Consider the following 22,467-nt stretch of genomic DNA (forward strand, 5'->3'; position numbering starts at 1 on the left):
ACTTCTATTTAACTGTAAATAAAAAGTTTTCCTTTTTTGTTACTCTAAAAGAATAGCTAGCAAAATACTAAACAATTAGTTCAGGGCCAGGAACATTCTAAGTACTTTGCAGGTATTGACCCATGTATACTACCAACACACTATTAGGCTGGTCCTATAATTATAGTATATTCTTACAAAGATGAAAACATAAAAGCCACAGAAATGGTAAGTTCACAAAGTTTGTAAACTGCAGAGTTGAAGACTGCTTCCTAAAAATTAAGAAAGCTGGATCTAATTCACACTATATATTTACAGTACTAGAGAACTATACATTTTAGCTATTCAGGCTGGGAACTATTTTTTCCTATGATGAACATAAAGAAATATGACAAATGTTTATACTTATTAGATATATTTTGCAAAACTCTAATTAGGAGACCTATCATAGAAAACAGGAAGGAATCAAGAATGTCCACAGCACCTTCCTTATTTAGCAGAGATAAAAAGCTCTAAACATAAAAAATGCTAAGCAAATTCTTTAAGAATGACAGCTTATATGCAAATAAGATTAAATCTCAGGGTAACAAAAGTTGCATAAAACTCTTTTTTATGATGGAATTTCATAACATATTTGTTTCTCAGATTCTTAGGAAACACTAAATCAAGCCCATTTAAATACCAAAAAGGCAGGTAAGTACAGAAATAGAAGGATATCTACAGAAAATACAGAACACTGTTTTCCTTAAAAAGATTATAAACGCTCTTCCCCTCTACTTACTCTCCTTAAAAAAAATGTAAAGCCTGATTTGAAGTAAGTGGAGCTAGAAGCTCTCATTTAAAGGACATTTTTACCTTTTCAGCATTAGAACGAATGCATTTTACAAAATAGGGTTCTGCTTGATCTAGAGTCTCCATCAGCTTGCTTAACGAGGCCTGCAATACAGAGCAATATAATTAGCATTTTCTCCCATTCTAAACTGGCAGAAAACAATTTATAAATACAAACAATAATGTTGGCAAACTATGCTGAAACAATGGTATACACAGAAATAGCTTTCTTTCTCAAAAGCAAGTTGTGTATATTCCCATACTGATTTAATTAAGGAGAAGGATGGTAGTTTAATCTTAAAGCTGATAGTTTGGCAACAGTATATACTGCAGATATATTAAAGAATAACGTCTAGAATAAATTTTTCACTTTTCTTCACATTTCATGAAACAATTTACTCAAACTCATGCGTTCCTAGAACAACTTTGAAAATTTCCTGTAGGGTATCCACTAGCTAGTAGTCCCCCACTTTCAGTGTTCATGCTAGTGATGTCCCCCTCTTTCATTCCTGATACTGATAATTTGTACTTTACCTCTTTTTTTTCTGATTAGTCTAGCTAGAGGTTTATAATTTTTTTTATCTTTTCAAAGAACCAACTTTTTGGTTTCATTGATTTTTCTCTATTATTTTTGTTTTCGATTTCATTGATCTCTGCTTTTATCTTTATCATTTCATTCTATTTGCTTGCTTTGGAATTAGTATGTTTTTCTTTTGCTTGTTTCCTAAGATAGAAGCTTACGTTTTTGATTTGAGGCCTTTTTCCTTTCATTAAAAGCATTTAATGTTATCAATGAACCTTGGAAAACTGCTTTAGCTACATTGCACAAACTTCGATATTTTACTTTCATTTAAAATATTTTTAAAATCTTCCTTCCTCTTTGACTCATGCATTATTTAGATGTCTGCTTTTTATTTTCCAAACATCTGGGGATTGTTATCTTTTCTTTATTGATTTCTGGTTTAATTCTATTTTATGGTCAGATAACATATTTTGTTTTTTAGTATTCTATTTATCTATTGGCTTCTCTGTTACATTTCTTTGTAGTATTTTTTAGTGGCTGCTCTACAGATTATAATATGCAAACTTGTCACAGTCTACTCAGAGTTAATATTTTGTGACTTCCAGTAAAACTTAGAAGCCTTATAACCATATAGACTCCTATTATTATTGTCATATATATTACAGCAACATATAATTTTTTTACTTTTAAGTGTTCTTGTCAGAAATGTTTATTGTATTATAAAATACATAAAATAAAATGCTTAAATCACAAGTACACAGTTTGATGAATTTTCCCAAAAGGAACACACTCTTGTAACCAAAGCCCAACTCAATAAAATATTACCAGAACCTCAGAAGCCCATCTTTACCCCATCCCATTGAATTTAGCAAGGTTACTGTACATAAGTTACCTACCGCCACACCTGAATCAAGGGTAACAATTACCCTGACTTCTAAGATGGTAAGTTAGTTTTGCCTGTTCTATGACTTCATATAAAACCAAAGATATACTATATACTAGTTTGTATATACATATACCATTTGATTTTTTTTCCTTGATAGTTGCTTAAAGGCAGGTTTTGTTTATAGTATCAATTTTCTGCTGCCTATCTCCTCACACTGAAAACAATGAATTACTCTTTGGGATATCCACTACCCACACATAAAAGGATGAAAAAGAAAGGCAGCTGACTTTTTCCACCCCTGTTACTTCTCTTCAAAATGACCACTATAATATGGCTTTTAAGTCATATGTATCATCTTCCATTCAGGTATCTTGCAGATCACCTTGACTTTTCAATGCCAATCTGAATGAAACAGATTCCTCTAAAAAACCTTTTTATATAAAAAGGTAAAGTAAGAAATAACCTGAAACTGGGCACTGATGCTGGGAGGTTTTTTTTTCTTGTGCAAATGAAGAAGAGACTTGGTGATGCGATCCTGTAGCGTCAGTCTTGTCAGATGCTTTAAAGAATTTACCTCCAGCAAGTGCTGAAAAGAAGGGAGAAAAATCAAATTCCTCACATAAATTAATCAAAGAACAGGAAAAACAAAATTACAAGCCAGTTTTCATTATCACCTATGTATAATGACTGTGGTGAATATGAGAGACTGGATATTCAACATCCATCCTACCCCTCCTGCTTTCCAGCAGAAGCTTTCCAGCTAAAAAGAAAACTGCATTTCTCAAACTCTTGCATTTGGGTTCCAGATGCAATTTAAGTTTATCATTTAAAATCCCACACGTGAAGCTAGGAAGGTATAACTGAAGCAGAGACTTTGACTACTAGGTTCTGTTTCTTCTGATGAGCACGCACATCAAAGTACTTTAGCTTTTTGTGATCCCAATGTCCAGGTACTACCTTTATGAGTTGAGAGGCAGAGTACACGGAATTTGTGTTGTCACTGAAACTCTAATAAATGCATCTTAGCCCTGGAGCCAATAGTTGTAGCAGCTCCTTTCTGATTCCTGGATCATACCACGGATAGTATGTGCCTGAACGCAGCAGCTAGAATGGCAGTTTCCTGCTTTCCTAGCTGATTACAGCTGGGGTCAGTTCTGCACTGCTCTTTTAATACTCTGAAACTCTAAGACTTCTAATGATTTTGTAAGTGCCTCTTTGAATTAAGTCCTTTTCTACTTAAAAATATCCACAGTTATTACTGTTATCTGTAACTGAATCCTGATTCACAGAGACAGTAAATTAAATTCAATCCTAGGGCTATAGCATGTAAGCCAGAAATGTATACAGAAAATGAAAACAAAACATCAACCCTATCAACCATGATCCTGATATACTAATTACTAATCTTAATAATAAGACTGGAGTTATACATAAAGCAATTAAAGAATACAAAATAGGATATTAATAAAGTATTTGAGAGCTTTTGTAGCCAATCACAATTTTTAAAACCATACCATATTTATGGCAGTGAGTCTGTCCATGGAAAGAATATATCTACACATATGTAAACTATATAATGTTACTCAAAAAGTACTAAAAATTTTATTATATGAGAAGCACAGAACGGAGTTAAAAACATGACAAATTTAAGTCTTTTTAAAAAATATTAATTTTGACAATATAAACACTTAAAAATACAAACCTTCAAGTGATAAATACAATACATATTTTAACAAACGCAACTCAGTAAAATTTTTCCAACAATGACAAAGACTTACTATCTGTACATAAGAACTATAAAAATTCCTTTAAAAACTCATCCCACAATTAACAAATGAACAAAAGACCGGAAACAGGCAATTCTCAAAGTATAAATGACAACATAATGACAATCATTCAACCTGACCACTTTCTCACACTATACTCAAAAATAAACTCAAATTGGAGTAAAGACCTAAATGTGAGACCTGAAACCATGAAAACTCTAGAAAAAAAACAGAATCAGTAATCCCTTTGAACATCAGCCTTAGCAACATTTTTCTAGATATGTCTCCTTAGGCAAGGGAAACAAAAGCAAAAATAAACTACTGGGACTACATCAAAATAAAAGCTTTTGCACAGCAAGGGAAACCATCAACAAAATGAAAGGCAACAAAATAAATGGGAGAAGATACCTGCAAATGATATATCCAATAAGGGGTTAATAAAAATGATGCAATTAAAAAATGGCAGAGAACCAAAGAGACATTTTCCAAAGAAGACACAGAGATGATCAACAGACACAAGAAAAAAATGTTCAACATCACTCATTATCAGGGAAATACAAATCAAAACCACAGTGAGATAGCACCTTATACCTATCAGAATGGCTAGCATCAGAAAGACAAGAAATAACAAGTGTTGGTGAGGATGTGGAGAAAAAGGAACCCTCATGCACTACTGGTGGAACCTAAATTGGTACAGCCACTATGAAAAACAGTATGCAGGTTCCTCAAAAAATTAAAAATAGAAATACCATATGATCCAATAATTCCACTACTGGGTATCTACCCAAAGAAAAAACACTAATTCAGAGAGATATACGCACCCCTATGTTTACTGCAACATTATTTACAACAGTCAAGATATGGAAGCAATCCAAGTATCAATTAACGAATGGATAAAGAAGAGGTGAGGTATATGTATTCAAACACACACATATACACAATAGGGCTATTACTCAGCCATAAAAAAGAATGAGATCTTGGCATTTGTGACAACACGGATAGATCAAGAGGATATTATGCTAAGTGAAATAAGACAGAGAAAGACAAATACCATATGATTTCACTTATAATGTGGAACCCAGAAAACAAAACAAATGAATAAACAGACTCAAACAGAAAAAAAAGTGTTAGCTGCTAGAGGGGAGGGGTGAAATAGATAAAGGGGATTAAGAAATAAAATTCCAGTTATAAAATAAAAAAGTCACAGAGATGAAAAGTACAGCATAGGGAATATAGTCAGTAATATTGTAATAACATTGTTGCTGACAGGTGGTGAGCACTGAGAATCAATGAATCAACATGTTGTACACCTGAAACTAGTACAACACTGTATATTAATTATACATCAATAAAAATAAATAGAGAAATAGACGGGATTTCTGTGACTGATAATTGAATAGAATTTGTTACTTCAGGTGTAGCTAACATGAATATTTTTAAACCATATGAAGTTTTAAGAGAAGTATTCACTTGAGGAGAGTAAAAAGAATGGTACAAATAGCTAGACCCAGTGGTGGCATTCAAAATACTAAAAGGCTAATTAGGGAAAGAGTCCAAAGGTCCATCAACCGATGAATGGATAAAGAAAATGTGAGAGAGATATATATGTGTATACACACACACACACACACACAGATATTACTCAGCCATCAAAAAGAATCTAGCCACTAGAGCAAGACATGGATAGAGCTAGAGTATATTACGCTACACAAAATAAGTCAGTCAGAGAAAGACAAATACCATACAATTTCACTCATATGTGTAACTTAAGAAACAAAACAGCATAGGGGAAGAAGAAAAAATAGGTGGGGGGAGGCAAACCATAAGACACTATTAACTACAGAGAACTGAGGGTTGATGGAGGGAGGTGAGTGGGGGAGGGGCTAGATGGATGATGGGTATTAAGGAGGGCACTTGTGATAAGCACTGTTCTATGTAAGTGATGAATCACTACTTTCTACTCCTGAAACCAATATTACACTACATGTTAACTAACTAGAATTTAAATAAAAACTTGAAACAAAAACAAAAGACTAAAGAGACAGTGAAGGAAAAAAGAAACACAAATGAAAAGATAAGATGTTTGATAATGCAAGTGGTACCCTTTTTCTCTACATAAAATCTTTTCGTGATAAGAATATAATTACAAACCACTTAACATAAATTTTCTTTGTGCTTTGTGGTTTAAAACAATATTTACCACTACCAGAAACCACATAAGCAGTGCATTACATTTTCCTTAGAAGCCTAAGAGGCTTAAGTAGAAGAAATAATAACCTCATATTTTTTTTTTTTGTTTTTTGAACTCGAGAATTGTGAGAATAAACAGCTCCTTCTCAGTTTTTTTTTTTAATTTTGGAATTCATCAAAAAGGTGACAAGTGACAGGATTCCTTCTTTGGGACAGTACAAGAGAAAGAAACAGATTTTTCTTCCTTTAGTAAATTCAGTAAATATTTTTGGAATGCCATCTAAAAATCTACTATGTAGGGGTGCCTGGGTGGCTCAGTCGGTTAAGCGACTGCCTTCGGCTCAGGTCATGATCCTGGAGTCCCGGGATCGAGTCCCGCATCGGGCTCCCTGCTCGGTGGGGGGTCTGCTTCTCCCTCTGACCCTCCTCCCTCTCATGCTCTCTCTATCTCATTCTCTCTCTCAAATAAATAAATAAAATCTTTAAAATAAATAAATAAATAAATAAATAAATAAATAAAAATCTACTATGTAGATCACTGTAGGAAAATTATAGCCATGGGCCAAATCCTATCCACTGTTTTTATATGGTTTATATGGTTGAAAAAAACATTAAAATAGTATTTAATGATATGTGAAAAATTATGTGAAATCCAAATTTCAATGTCTAAAAATAAAGTTTAGTGAAATACAGTCACACTTATTTAGTTACATATTGTCTATAGCTGCACTTGTGCTACAATAGCATAGCTAAGTAGTTAACAGAGACTATAGGCTTGAGAGCCTATCTGGACCTTTACAGAAACTTGTCTGACTAGGGCTAAATGATAATGAGTTAGATAAGCACTAATTAGAAATTATTTAAAATCAGGTAAAATTCAAAATTTGACCTTAACCTGGCTTAAGGATAAAAGAAAAAATCTTATGTAAAGATGCAATTACTCAACAAAAATTAACATTTATACTTCAGATGCTTTTCAAACACTAGAATATGAGATATATCACAAATATTTACCTGAACCATTAAACCATTTCCTAATATCCAGTGTTATTTCTAAAATGGATTTAACTAATTACACAAATTAATCCTCCTTTTGGGTACAAATAAGGTATTGCTTATCTTTGATTATTTATAAAGACCGTTTGCATGAGTAATAAAAAAATAATTATGGTGTAGGGCACCAATAGAAAAAAGTTTTTCATAATACTCACCTTTGGAAGGCCAGGCTTGGACTTGAAATTTTTGTTTCTCCTATACAGACAAATCATTACATTTGAAAAATTAGAAATTATTACAAAAAACTATTATACAGATGAATGATTTCCAGGTCTCTACTAAAATAGTAGATTTATATTCCCATTTCCAAGATGAAAACACTGACTCAACTAAGCAGGCACCTTTGGGAATGAAAAAAAGCAAGGAAAAGAGAACAAGAAAAGAAATGCCTGCTCTGTAATACTGCTATAAACAGATTTAAGTCTGATAATCAGTAATGTAATGTTGTACATTCAAAACTAAAATGTTGTTTTCTTTTGACATTAATAAAGTTCTACTTTCTTATACCTATAGAAACTTTGTTTCTGTCATTTTAAGACTTTAAATAGAGGCCTAATTTCATGGATTTTTAAAATGTACTTATTAAAAAACTTAATAACTGTCCCCTTTTAGAAATTAAAAATTCTCGGGATGCCTGGGTGGCTCAGCCAGTTAAGCGTCTGCCTTCAGCTCAGGTCATGGTCCCGAGGTCCTGGGATCGAGTCCCACATTGGGCTCCTTGCTCAGTGGGAAGTCTGCTTCTCCCCCTGCCTGCCACTCCCCGTTTGTGCTCTCTGACAAATAAATAAATAAAATCTTTAAAAAAAAAAAAAGAAATTAAAAATTTTCTTCTGTTCTTTTTTTTCTTATAATTCAGTATTATATTTACATCAAGATTTTTTTAATAGATAAAGAAAGAAAAGGAATAATGCCCAAGGCTTATGAATATGAGCTGGGGAGTCAGAAAGACCTGAGCTTGAATCTAAACTCTACCTAAATCTAAATCCTGCTAGGGTAGGATTTTTCTCTAAGTCTCAGTTTCATCAACGTGATAATGTAAAATAATGTAGAATATAATAATGTAAAATGAGGATGATAATACCATCAACCTCTTAAAAGTTATTGTGAGGATTAAATGAGTTAATTTACAATTCTGAAGTACAGCAAGACTTATATAAATTGAGCCCATTAGCACTGTTAAACATTGACTTAGACAGGGATTAAAGAATCCAATTCAGTCATACATCTAGCTAGTGGCCCAAAAATATGCTTTGAAATAGTGTCTGAAATATGTGGATACAGGGAACTAAGAACTTTTTACTGGTCCACCCTGCATAGTTATATCCATGCCTTCAAACCAGTCCTATAATCAGATAATGAGGAACGGCAGGCTGGATAAAGGTTATATATCACTATATACGATCCCAGTCACCATTTTTTTTTCCCATGGTTCTTTCTAGTTTATTGTTTGGTAGAAAGACAGGCTCTTGAATGCTGTATAAACATCTCACAAAGTTCTTCTTCTAGATTACAAAAAGTCAAAGCAAATTTTCTTTGAGATGGGGCCCTTAAATCTGACATTCAAGTCACCGTAATAGAAACAGGAGCTGTTGTACCTAATATTCTGGAAGGCCCAGTCACCATTTTATACGGGATTTTACTGCCCAATTTGTTAGGACTGTCCAAATTAAAGGACATTTGCAGTTCAAGATTGGGAATCCTAAAAAGAGCTAAAAGTTTTTTCTCTATCTGGAGGTAGGGTCTGTCAAAGAGTAATAATCATCTCCATGAGTACATCCAACCATGATTCTCCCGGTGAGATGAAAACAAACAAATCACCAGTTTTTTTTTTTTTTTTTTTTTAAAGATTTTATTTATTTATTTGAGACAGAATGAGAGAGAGAGAGCACATGAGAGGGGGGAGGGTCAGAGGGAGAAGCAGGCTCCCTGCCGAGCAGGGAGCCCGATGCGGGACTCGATCCTGGGACTCCAGGATCATGACCTGAGCCGAAGGCAGTCGCTTAACCAACTGAGCCACCCAGGCGCCCAAAATCACCAGCTTCTTAATGCATGAGATTCACAGCTCTAAATACAACTTCTGATTCACTTGTTTTACTCAAAATTCTACTCATGAAAATGATTCACCATCACCCCTCTTCTTTTTCAGCCAGAAATTTTAAACCAGTCATAAAAAGCAATCCACATTTCTGATCAATACTAACATGAGAATTCCATGGGCTCTCTCCAAGAGTTTGCTGCTAGCTGAATTAGCAAATATCCCGTCTTTATCAAGCAAAGAGGTGCTACTTGATAGTCTGCTCTGACGAATCCCAGTTCTGCCATTCCATGCAATATCAAATGTATCTCTGCAAAAATCAAATACAGTACAATTTGCTTTAGTTAACTGAGACATATCTAACAATCTCCAAATTGTTTAAATAAGGAAAAAAGCTAAACCAGCAGAAAATTATATTATCACAGAGATTACCAATCAATTTGAACTAATCTTTTCCTCGTTCAGAACGAAGAATTTCTATGGAGTCTGGTACATTCAAATACCAATGTGCACATATAATACAGCCACTATCTTTTTTTTTTTTAAGATTTTATTTATTTATTTGACAGAGAGAGACACAGCTAGAGAGGGACACAAGCAGGGGGAATGGGAGAGGGAGAAGCAGGCTTCCCGTGGAGTAGGGAGCCTGATGCAGGGCTTGATCCCAGGACCCTGAGATCATGACCCGAGCCGAAGGCAGATGCTTAATGACTGAGCCACCCAGGCGCCCCTAATACAGCTAATATCTTTAAATCTATTAAATTATTTACAATCAGTAAATAATATAAAAGGTATTACATGTAATGTGATTTTTTTTGTCTTTGTTAGATATTAGAACTTCCAAATACTACTGAAGGAATTTACAATCCTAATAGGCTACCCCATTCTATGGAATATTTAATTTCTTCCTGGAAGGTCACACACTCACTACGTACGACGTATCCACCAAAGTTACTAAGCATCTTCTATGAGCTGAGCACTATTCTAGCCACTGGAGATAGAGGAGTGAACAAAACAGATAAAATTATCAGTGATTAAAATATGAAGAATTAATAGGGGGCTTTCCAGGTACAGATAACAAATTGGCCACATATTTGGATTCCTCCAGAGACCTGTGAAAATTTAATAAAATAATTTTTAAGGGAATAAACAAAGAAAATATACTGAGAAAATAGTAACAGTTTTGAAATATGGAAAGCAGATGAATATAGAAACAACTTTTTTTTTTTTTAAAGATTTTATTTATTTGTCAGAGAGAGAGAGAGAGCACAAGCAGAGGGAGAAGCAGGCTTCCTGTCGAGCAAGGAGCCTGATATGGGACCCATTCCCAGGACCCTGGGATCATGACCTGAGCTGAAGGCAGACCCTTAACCAACTGAGCCACCCAGCTGTCCCTATAGAAAGCAATCTTAAACTGGCTGTGGAAAAAGACTGAGAAGTATCCATATTTACAAAACTCCCAAAGGCTCCAGAGCTGGTGGTACCATGTACCTATGGAAGTGGTGGAAAAGATGGGTTAAGAACAAGAGCACTAAGTTGAAAGTCAGTTTAAAAGCAGTTAGAACTCCATGCAGCCTGATGACCATCCCTCCTTTATCTAAGCAAGAGGATGAAAGAGAAAGTCCATGGACTAGACAGCACCAGGCACAAATGGGGATGGGTATACTTTACAAAAGTCAAAGAAAATACTGAAAATATGGCAGCTGGGACTATATCCTCCAAGAAGAAAATTAAACTTTTGTGTGGAATTTGACCAGCCCAAGAGGAAAGACCCAAAGATATACTGATATGTTCTAGACACTGACAACACACCCAATTAAACAGATTCCAATTAGCTTTTTAGTGTTTCAATATGAATATGAACAGTTGACCAAGGTTCACTAGACATCTGAGGAAAGCCCCTAGCATGAAACAGAGACCAAAACAATCATGACATAAACAACTTGGAAGTAAAAAAAGATTTTTAAAGCTATCAGTAATATTTTTAGAGAAGAGAGAAAATATTGCATCTACAGAGTAAGATATTACGAAAAATTTCAAAATTGAGAAAACAAAGTAATGAAAAGCTCCTAAACATTAAAAATGTAACACCAATGAAAATGCAGAATATATCCACTCATTCAAAAATATTTACTGAGCACCAACTAGTACCAATTTTTTTCTATCATCTTCACATTACTTAAATTCAAATGGAAGAAAACAAACAATAAACGCATAAGAAATACATTGTATGTTGGATAATAGGTGCTAAGGAGAAATTTTAAACATACAAGAAGAAGAATGCCAGGATGCTAGACTTTAATAGGGACGTCAGGAGAGGCCCCATGAATAAGACTCCATTTAAACAGAGATGTGAAGGAGATAAAAAAGCAAATCAAGCAGTTATCTGGAAAAAGAGCATTCTATTCAGAAAGAAGAGCAAACATAGAGCGGGAGGCAAGAATTTTGTTGATGAATATGAGATATATTAAATAAATCAGCAAGACTGGAGTGGAATAAACAGGAAAAATGGTAGACCAAGTCAGAGAGGGAGAAGGAAGCCATGTTACATATACCTTCTAGGAAATGTAAGAATTTTTGGCTTTCATTTTTTTAAGATTTTATTTATTTACTTGAGAGAGAGTGCATGAGAGAGAACATAAGCAGGGGTGGGGGGGGAGCAGAGGGAGAGAGAGAAGCAGGCTCCCTGCTGAGCAAGGAGCCCATCACACCTGACACTGGGCTCCATCCCAGGACCCCCAGGATCATGACCTAAGCCAAAGGCAGACACCTAACCCACTGAGCCACCCAGGCACCCCAGAATCTTTGGCTTTTAATGGGAATGAGAAAAAATGACAAAGAAGGACTTTCAGGAAAACGCTAACATGATTCAGCTTTTTAATACTAAAATGCATTTTATATTATACATATTTATATATGACATTATATTAAAATAATGATCTGGTTGCTGTATTGAAAACTGTTTGGGGGGCCAAGGATAAAAGGGAGATTATTTTAGGAGGCTATTACAGTAATCCATACCAGGGCAACAGCAGTGGAAGGAATAAGAAATGGTGAGATTCTGGGTATCATTTTACAGTACAGCCAATGTAACTTGCTGATGGACCAAATGGGGAATGTATGAGAAAGCAGAAATTAAGGATGACTTCGAGATTTTTCACTAATAACAGATTTAAAGATGAGGAAGTAGGAGAGATTATTTCTTATAAATCAAAACAAAACAAGATGAAAAGTCATAATAAAATAGTTCAAGTAGACTCAAGACCCAACAAAAGAGTTTCTAGACAGATCCTACAAGATTCTGGTACTTAAGTATAGAGGAGAGATGTCACATACAAGGGCTCAAGAATCAGAAAAAGGGCATCTATAAAAAAAACCCAAACAATACATAATGCTTAATGACTAAAAATAAACTGTAAGATTTCCCACTAATATCAGGAATAAGACAAGGATGTGAGCTCTGGCCACTCTTATTCAACTCTACTGAAATTTCTACTGAAATTTTCAAGTAAGAAAAAAAAAAAAAGATATCCAAATTGGAAAGAAAGAAGTAAATTTATACTTAGTCACATAAGACATGATCTTACATGGAATACTCAAAGGAATCCACTAAACGACTATTAGAACCAATCAATTAAGCAAGGTTTAAAAATTCAATTATATTTCTATATAATAGCAATGAACAATTGATTATAAAAGCAAAAAACTCACTCAAAACAGCATGAAAATAATATTAATAATATTATTAATATAATAATAATACCAATCTCCTGGTTCACCTATTATTATATCTCTGGGATATGTACTTAGTAGTGGAACTGTTAGTTCAGTAGGAGTTTTATAAGATAATCCCAAATTGCTTTTCAAGGTAGTTGTACTAATGTACACAAACAGTGGCAATTGAAAGTTCCCTTTGCTTCATTCCTTGCCAGCACAACTGATTGTCAGACTTCTTAACTTTTGGTAATCTGGTGGTTATGAAATGGTATCTCATAATTTGCTTTTCCGTGCTTATTAAGGATGCTGAACAGTTTTTATATATTTTATGGCCATTCATGTATTTTGAAATGCTATTTGCCCATATCTCTTCTTTAAAAAGTATTCTTTATAAATTTTATGTACTGATTCCATTTCAGTTATATGTTCTGTATCCTGATTGTGGCATTAGTTACACAAATGTATAGATGGGGTACAATTGCAAAAATCTATATAGAGACACACCTGCAGATTTCTAAAAATGGTGAAAACTGTAGTCTAGTTAATATTAATGTGCTAATGTAAATTTCCTGCTTTTGATAATATACTATCATTATCACTATATAAGATGTCACTTAGGGAAGCTAAGTGAAGAGTAGGTACATGGGACTCTATGAACTATTTTTTCCTTTGTACTACTTTTGAAACTTCCTGCTTTTGAAAAATGGAATGTAACCTTAAAATATTTTTCCATTAGTTCTTTTTAAACTATGCTTTTTGGATAGCTGGGACAATATCTTTAAAATTTTATAGTAACTTCCTTCTGTCTTTCTGGTCAAGCTTTTAATTAAAAAGGACAGAAGATAATAATCAAACATGCAAAAATTTAATTACAAAAATTTTCATCAATATAAAAAAACCTAAGTAACCAGTAATTGGAAACAGGTGAAATAAATTATGTTACAACCACCCAATGGAAGTCTATGAGGTCATTAAAAATCATGTTGTAGAGGCACCTGGATGGCTCAGTCAGTTGAGCACTGACTCTTTGATTTCAGCTCAGGGTCATGAGATCGAGTCCATGTCGGTGCGGGTGGGGGGGTCTCCATGCTCACGGGGGAGTCAGCTTGAGATTCTTTCCCTCTGCCCTTCTCCCTGCTCTCTCTAAATAAATAAATAAATCTTTAAAAAAAAATCATGTTGTAGAATAATATTTAATGGCATAAAAAGATGTTAGCATATATTATTAAATTTAAATACAATACTGTTTGATAACAGTTTTAAGACAATTACATTTTTATACTTGGAAAGAAGAATATATGCCCCCCCAAAAAAATTTTTCATAGCAAAGGAAACATTTATTCAAAGAAGATATATGAATCACCAATGAAGATATACAAATGATCAATAAGCACATGAAAAGATGCTCAACATTTGTAGGCATTAGAGAAATCCATTATCAAAACCACAATGAGATACTACTTCACACCCATCACTAACACCACTAAAATTAAAAGGACAGTCAATAACAGATATTGGCAAAAGAGAAAATGGAACACTTATCTATTACCAGTGGCAATGTAAAACGTCACAGCCACTTTGAAAAAAAGTTTGGCAATTTCTCAAAATGTTAAACAAAACACAGAGATTTGACCCAGAAATTTCATTCCTAAGTACATACTCAAAATAATGGAAAACATATATCCACACAAACACTTGTACATGAATGTTCAGAGCAGCATTATTCTTAATAGCCAAAAGGGGAAGGGCACCTGGGTGGCTCAGATGGTTAAGCATCTGCCTTCGGCTCAGGTCATGATCCCAGGGTCCTGGGATCGAGTCCCACATCAGGCTCCCTGCTCCTTGGGAGCCTGCTTCTCCCTCTGCCTCTCTCTCTCTGTCTCTCATGAATAAATAAATAAAATCTTTAAAAAAAAAAATAGCCAAAAGGGGAAAGCCTGAGTGTTTGTCAACTGATTAATTTATAAACAAAATAACCATACAATGGAATGTTCTGCCATAAAAAGGAATGAAATACTGGTACATGCTACAATGTGGATGATCCCTGAATACATCATGCTAAGTGAAAAAAGTATCACACAAAAGGCCACATATTGTAAGATTCTATTTAAACTAAATTTCCAGAATAGGCACATCTGTAGAGACCAAAAGTATATTAGTATTTCCCTACAATTAGCAAGAATATGAGGAATGGAGAGAAACTAGTGAGTAGGAAGTTTCTTTTTGGAGTGATTAAAATGCTCTAACTTAGATTTTGGGATGATTAAGCTAACTCTTGAATACACCAAACCCCACTAAATTATGTATTTTAAATGAATGAAACTCTGTGGTATGTAAATTATATCTCAATAAAGCTATTTAAAAATAGGACTCAGAAATCAGCAAGTTAGAACTAAAACGCAATGTAGCAATGTCTTCAAATTTCTGAAGAAAAATTATTTCTAACCAAGGGTTCTATACACAGGCAAATTACCAATCAAGTGTGAGGTCAGAATAAAAGCATGTTTAGTTAAGGAGGAACCAAAATATTTTCCTCTCATACATATTTTCACATGGAGCTACTAGAGGATATGCTCCATAAAAGTTTACAAAGTAGACATAAAAGAGGAAAAAATGTTAGAAAAAAGTTGATGCAAAAAGAATGACAAAAAGAATGCCCAATACAAAGGTAAAGGAAGATACCAATGTGACAAATCCAGATTAGTACAGATTAAAAAAAATGCCATGAGGGATTTGTAGGGGAAAATAAAACTGATTCATGATGCATCTGTTTAAGATCAGAGGAAATTCAGCCAACTGACAAACTCAGCCAACTGACAAATTTAGCTTGGGGTTGAAATGGTGATAAACATTAGAAAATTTTAGAGGAAAATCTGGCTGAATGATTTGGGACTAGGAAAGAATTTTTAAAATAAGCTGTAAAATGGACAAATCGAGAGAAAAAATATATTTAGCTACATTAAATTTAAGAATTTTTGTTCACCACAAGGCACCATTAAAGTAAAAAGATAAGCTACAAATTGGGAGAACACAGGGGCGCCTGAGTGGCTCAGTCGTTAAGCGTCTGCCTTCGGCTCAGGTCACGATCCCAGGGTCCTGGGATCGAGCCCCACATCGGGCTCCCTGCTCCGCGGGAAGCCTGCTTCTCCCTCTCCCATTCCCTCTGCTTGTGTTCCCTCTCTCGCTGTGTCTCTCTCTGTCAAATAAATAAATAAAATCTTTAAAAAATAAAAAATTAAAAAAAAAAACAAATTGGGAGAACACATTTGAAACATATAACTGAAATGGGATCAGTACATAAAATTTATAAAGAATACTTTTTAAAAAAGAGATATGGGCAAATAGCATTTCAAAATACATGAATGGCCATAAAATATATAAAAACTGTTCAGCATCCTTAATAAGCACGGAAAAGCAAATTATGAGATACTATTTCATAACCACCAGATTACCAAAAGTTAAGAAGTCTGACAATCAGTTGTGCTGGCAAGGAATGAAGCAAAGGGAACTTTCAATTGCCACTGTTTGTGTACATTAGTACAACTACCTTGAAAAGCAATTTGGGATTATCTTATAAAACTCCTACTGAACTAACAGTTCCACTACTAAGTACATATCCCAGAGATATAATAATAGGTGAACCAGGAGATTGGTATCAGCATGTTTAAAGTAGCACCATTTGCAATGGTAAAAGAACCACCCACATATCCACTGATGGACAAATCTATTACGGTATATTAATGCCATGTAATTATTTTATTGTGATAAAAAAAACACATAATGGGATGCCTGGGTGGCTCAGTTGGTTAAGCGTCTGACTTCGGCTCAGGTCATGATCTCGGGGTCCTGGGATGGAGCCCCGAGTCTGCTCCACACTCAGCGGGAGTCTGCTTGTCCCTCTACCCATTCCCCTTTCCCCTGCTAGTGCTCCCTCTCTCTCTCAAATAAATAAAATCTTTAAAAAAAAAAAAAATAAATAAAACTTACCACTTTTCTTTTTTATTGAGAAATAATTGACACAACATTTCATTAGTTTCAGATATACAAAAGAACGACTGAATATTTATATACACTGCAAAATGATCACCAGAATACGTGTAGTTACTATCTATCACTACACACAGTTACAAATTTTTGTTCTGTGATGAGAACTTTTAAGATCTGCTGTCTTAGCAACTTTCAAATATACAATATTATTAACTATGGTCACTATACTACACATTACTTTCCCATGACTTATTTATTTTAGAACTGGGAGTTTGTATCTTTTGACCACCTCACCCATTTTGCCCATACCCTACCCCAACCTTGGGCAACCACCAATCTGTTCTCTGTCCATTTTAATATTTTCAAAGTACACTGAGTATACTGTCATTGAGTACATTCACAATGCTCTGCAAAAATCACCACTATCTATCTCCAGTGTTAGCCAAACTGAAACTTTGTATTCATTAGACAATAACTCCCCACTCCCCCATAGTATATAATATTATACAACAACTAAAAAGAATAAACTACTTGCAAGAAGATGGTTGAATCTTAGATGAATATTGTTGAAGGGGGAAAAAAAAGTCATAGAAGACAGCATACTATTTACCAGTATTTCTGTAAAACTCAAGAACTAGAAAAGCCAAACAAGTTATTGCTTAGCAAAAACATACATTTACTGTAAAACTTTTTTTACGAGCACAGTAATGATAAACATAAAATTCTGGATAGCAGTTACCTGAGAGTAGAGAGGAGGGAGTGATCAGAAAGTAATATAAAGGTGGTTGCAGTAATACTAAAGTCTTCTGGTTCTGAACTTGGGTAGTAGGTTCATTTTGTTGGTATGCTTCCTAATGTACATGTGTCTTCTGTATATTCTCTTATATCAAATGCTACATTAATGTGTAAAGCTTGAATAGGAGCTTCCCACTAAACATGTTTATCAAACTTATTATGTACTATTTCAAATCCTCTCAGTCTTACCTCTTACTATAGCTAATGCTACTGCAAACAGTACTGTGACTAGTTACACACACATATTTAGTCCAGTTTCATACCTTGTTACACTATTCATAAAAGCATCATGAAACAAAAACAAACTAGGCCTGATTTTCTTCATATTTTTTAACCCACAAAAGTATTAATAAGGATTCTAATTATTTCTTCTATACTTCCTTGAAAACATAAACTAAGCATACTTACTGTTGGTTTTTTTCATTTAGAGTATTCATGCCCTGGAGATCAGAAAGAGGTGTTCTGGGATTTTTCCGGGTTATACCTAACAAACAAAAAGTAGACATTTTCAAATCAATGCTAAAAGAAACTAAACATGAAACATTTTTTCTAAGGACAAATAAAATTAATGTACTTCAATAGTAAATATTTGCTAAACATGTCAGAAATGTCTAAATAATAACATGAACCAAGTCCCATGACTGTTACTTACAAACCTGACTTAGCCAACAATGAACCCAATTAGGGAATTAAATAATAAATTTTATTTCTTCTCTCATTTAAACATTATCAGAATATGAAGGATAACTGGGTTGAAGGTCTAGAAATGTATAAGCTCATTATTTTAATATTCAAAAAATTCCTAACGATTCCTTTGCATCATTTTTCAGTAATAAATATATTGCTAACATGGACTATAGAGTTCAGAGGCCAATTAATCTTACATATAGACAATGCGAATCAAAAACAACAAATTATTTCCTTACTAAGGATTACCAATATTTTAAAGTTATAATTTACTTTAAATCATATGATAAACATCGAAGCGCTATACACATAAGGCCATGAATTTACTAACACCATATACACGGACATTTAATATAGTTAAGAGACATTGGAAAGGAAGTCAAAGTATCTATTCAAGATAACAATCCTGTATGTAGAAAATCCTAAGTAACCCACAAAAAAACTACTAGGACTAATAAAAGAATTCAGCACAATTATAAGATATAAGATCAATATTTAAAAATCAATTGTATTTCTATACAATAGTAATAAACAATCAGAAAATAAAATTAGAAAATTCCATTAATAATAACATCAAAATAATACAAAAAGAATAAACTTTAAAAAGTATAAAATGTCTACATTGAAAACTACAAAACATCATTAAAAGAAACCTAAATAAATGGAAGAATGCTATTCATACTCATGGATTGGAAAACTTAATTACTGTTAAGTTAGCGATGCTCCCTAAATTTATCTACAGGTCCATGCAATCTCTATTAAAATTCCAGCATCATTTTTTTATAGAGATGAATAAACTGATCCTAAAATTAATATGGAAATGCAAAGGACCCAGAATAGTCAGAACAATGCTGAAAAAGAAGAACATGGTTGGAGGACTCACACTTCTGAATTCGAAACTTACTATAAAGGTAGAGTAATTGAGACAGTATGGTACTTACATAAAGAAAGACAAACAATGGAAAGGAATGGAGAATACAGAATAGACCTTTACATTTATGATCTAATGAATTTTGACAAAGGTGTCAAGACAATTCAATGGGAAAAGAATAATCTTTTCAAAAAATGGTGCTGGGAAAACTAGATATCCTCATGTACAAGAATGAAGTTGGACCAAAAATCAAAATAAGTGCTAAAAGTATAAAACTCTTAAAAGAAAACATAGGAGTAAATCTTTCTGACATTGAATTAGGCAATAATATTACTTAGGTATGTCACCCAAAGCATAAGCAACCAAAGAAAAACATGGATAAACTGGACATCATCAAAATTTAAAACTACTGTGCTTCAAAAGACAACAGATCAAGAAAGTAAAAAAAGACAACCCACAGAATGATAGAAAATGTTTGTAAATCAAATATCTGATAAGGAACTTGAATCCAGAAAATAAAAAGAACTCTTACAAGTGAATAATAAAAAGACAACCCAATTTAAAAATGAACACAGGATTACAACAGATATTTTTCCAAAGAAAATATGCAAAGGGCTAATAAGTTCATGAAATGATGCTCAACATCATTAGTCAACAGAGAAATGAAAATCAAAACTACAACGAGATACCACCCACCAGTATGGCTATAATCAAAAAGACAGATAATAATTGTTGCCAAGGACATGAAAAAATTAGAACCTTTTATACACTGCTGAAATGTGAAATGATACAGTCACTTTGGAAAGCAATCTAGCAGTTCATCGAAAAAGTAAACATAGGATTACCATATGACCCAGCAATTCTACTCCTAAGTAAATTCCCAGGAGAATTTCCAGTAAACTGTTACTGGAAATATATCTTGTGATCAACAAATTCATTTAGAACTTTGAATAACTTTATTTTCTTATATACTGAATTCATTGTTTTTATTTAATCAGTTCCTTAGTTATGGGCACCAATTATCCCTACAACAAATTATCATTTTCTATCCTCCATATCTATTATTTTCTTCCGTGTATTGAAACATAATCATCTCAGGCCTTTCTTCAATATTAGTAATTCAATTTTCAGCTATTTTCCACCATTTTTTGAGCTCATACAGATGTAGCTTTATGCCTCTGAATGCTTTAGTAGTTCAATACCTCTTTTCAATATCATTCTGATATTTTATAGTCTTAAATTTGTGCTACTGCTTTATTGGATACACATTCTTAAATTCTTCCATACTGTAAAGTATTCACAGGAAATTTTCTTCTCTTTCTTGGAGTATCTTCCCTGCAAACACAATAGGGTGTTTCTTTGAGGGTAATTCTTTTATGCATATTATTTGACTTTCTTTTTTCCCCTCTGTGTGATGATTTTCAAGATCAATTATTAAATATTTTAAACATTAAGAGGACAGGAGTCATACACTGAACGTTTGTAACTGATCACTTAGAAAATGAAGGTCTGTGCACCTCTCTCCTGATCCCATTCCAACAGCTTCAGATCCCATCATCCCCCACTTGCTAGGATCAGCATAAAAAAAAACTTTAAAATAGTTATCATAATGTTCAAGGACTTAAAGTAGAAGATGGTCTTATGAGTTAACAGACAGCAAAACTCAAGGGAAAACTGGGAACTGTAAAAAGGAACCAAATGGATATTCTGGAACTAAAAATAAAAAATTCATTCTATGGGTTTAAAAGAAGACTTTAAACGGGGGATGAATGAACTTGAAATCAATAAATAAAAACTATCTAATCTGAAGAATAAAAGAATAAAAAGAAAAGAAAAAGGAACAAAGTACAAGGAATCTCTGAGACAATATCAAATATTCTAAAAACACGTAACTGACATCCAGAAAGAAAAGTAATTGCAGTAGAAAAAAATTTTGAAACAATGTTAGCCAAAAATTTCCTAAATTTGATGAAAAACAATTGAATCACAGGTCCAAAAGGTACAGCAAATCCCAAAGAGGATAAATATAAATCACATCTAGGAAATAATAAATTACTAAACCAAAAAGCAAAGAGAAAATGCCTAGCAGCCAGAGGGAAAAAAGGTACATTAGATATGAAAGAATTTATAACAAGATGACATCTGAGTTTATCATCACAAATAATGTCAAAAGAAAACAAAGTATCTTTAAGATATCAAAGTTGGACAGTTCCTAATGACATTAAACAAGTCTTACTTTAATGACACAGTAACCAACCATAAGTTTTACCTGAGGCATGAAAACATATGTACACAAAATGACTTGAATAAGAATGTTTATAGCAGGGCTCCTCGTAATAGCTCAAAACAGTATACAGCCCTTATATCCATCAAGAAACAAATGATAAACACAAAGTTGTATATACAATTGTTTATATATATACAATAACCCAGCAACAAATTAATTGTATATAAACAACATAGATGAATGTGTTTATCACTATATTGCATAAGAGAATCGGAACACAAAAGAATACATACTGTATGATCCATTTCAGTAAAATTTTTAGAAAAGGCAAAACATTTATAGTAACAGAAATCTTAACAAGAGTTGCCTAAAGGAGGTGGGAAACTGTACAAGAGAGCAAGAATAAATTTTCTGATACAACTTTATTCAATATTTTATTTTGAATCTGTGTTCATATGATTTAGGTTTTTCTCTAATAAACATCTTCTAATTGAGTTTTTTCTTAATTGCATAACCTGTTTTTTATTTAATTTGGTTCATTTCAATTTATTTGTATTACGTTGTTTCTGGTTTTTCTGACTTCTTATTTTATGCCTTGAATTTCCCTAATTATTATATGCTTTCATCCAGATTTCTACTGAATTATTTTCTTTATATTCTGTTTTCTTTTGTTTCAGAAGTTATAAATACTCTCCTCTTTGATTATCCTTGAATTTTTAGCATATCCATGAATTCTAAACTGAATTCTTTCTTCCCTTTTGCTAAAGAGTACAAGAACCTTTGAATGCTTTGATTCTAGTTATCCCCTTCCCATCTCAGATGTCGTTACCCAGTTCTTATTTCCACCTTGTTTTCTTCCCATTAATCAAGCAAATTAAACTTTACTACTAAGTTTTATAAAGTAATTATTTAGATTT

General features: G+C 33.3%; 1 protein-coding gene across 11 annotated transcripts in view; it reads right to left on the bottom strand.

Annotated features, from left to right (window-relative positions):
* MYO9A (myosin IXA) overlaps positions 1–22,467 on the bottom strand; it is a 271,185-nt gene that overhangs the window by 109,383 nt on the left and 139,335 nt on the right. For all 11 annotated transcript variants that reach the window (XM_081831336.1, XM_081831342.1, XM_081831337.1 and 8 more), the window contains 5 exons: positions 18,174–18,249; positions 9,433–9,576; positions 7,387–7,426; positions 2,683–2,805; positions 835–915 (listed from right to left, as the gene is read on the bottom strand). In XM_081831336.1, coding sequence (XP_081687462.1) covers positions 835–915; positions 2,683–2,805; positions 7,387–7,426; positions 9,433–9,576; positions 18,174–18,249 — 464 coding nt within the window. The remainder of the gene's footprint in view (positions 1–834; positions 916–2,682; positions 2,806–7,386; positions 7,427–9,432; positions 9,577–18,173; positions 18,250–22,467) is intronic.

Source organism: Leptonychotes weddellii, chromosome 9, assembly GCF_054177405.1.
Source record: "Leptonychotes weddellii isolate Sample4059 chromosome 9, ASM5417740v2, whole genome shotgun sequence".
NCBI lineage: Eukaryota > Metazoa > Chordata > Mammalia > Carnivora > Phocidae > Leptonychotes > Leptonychotes weddellii.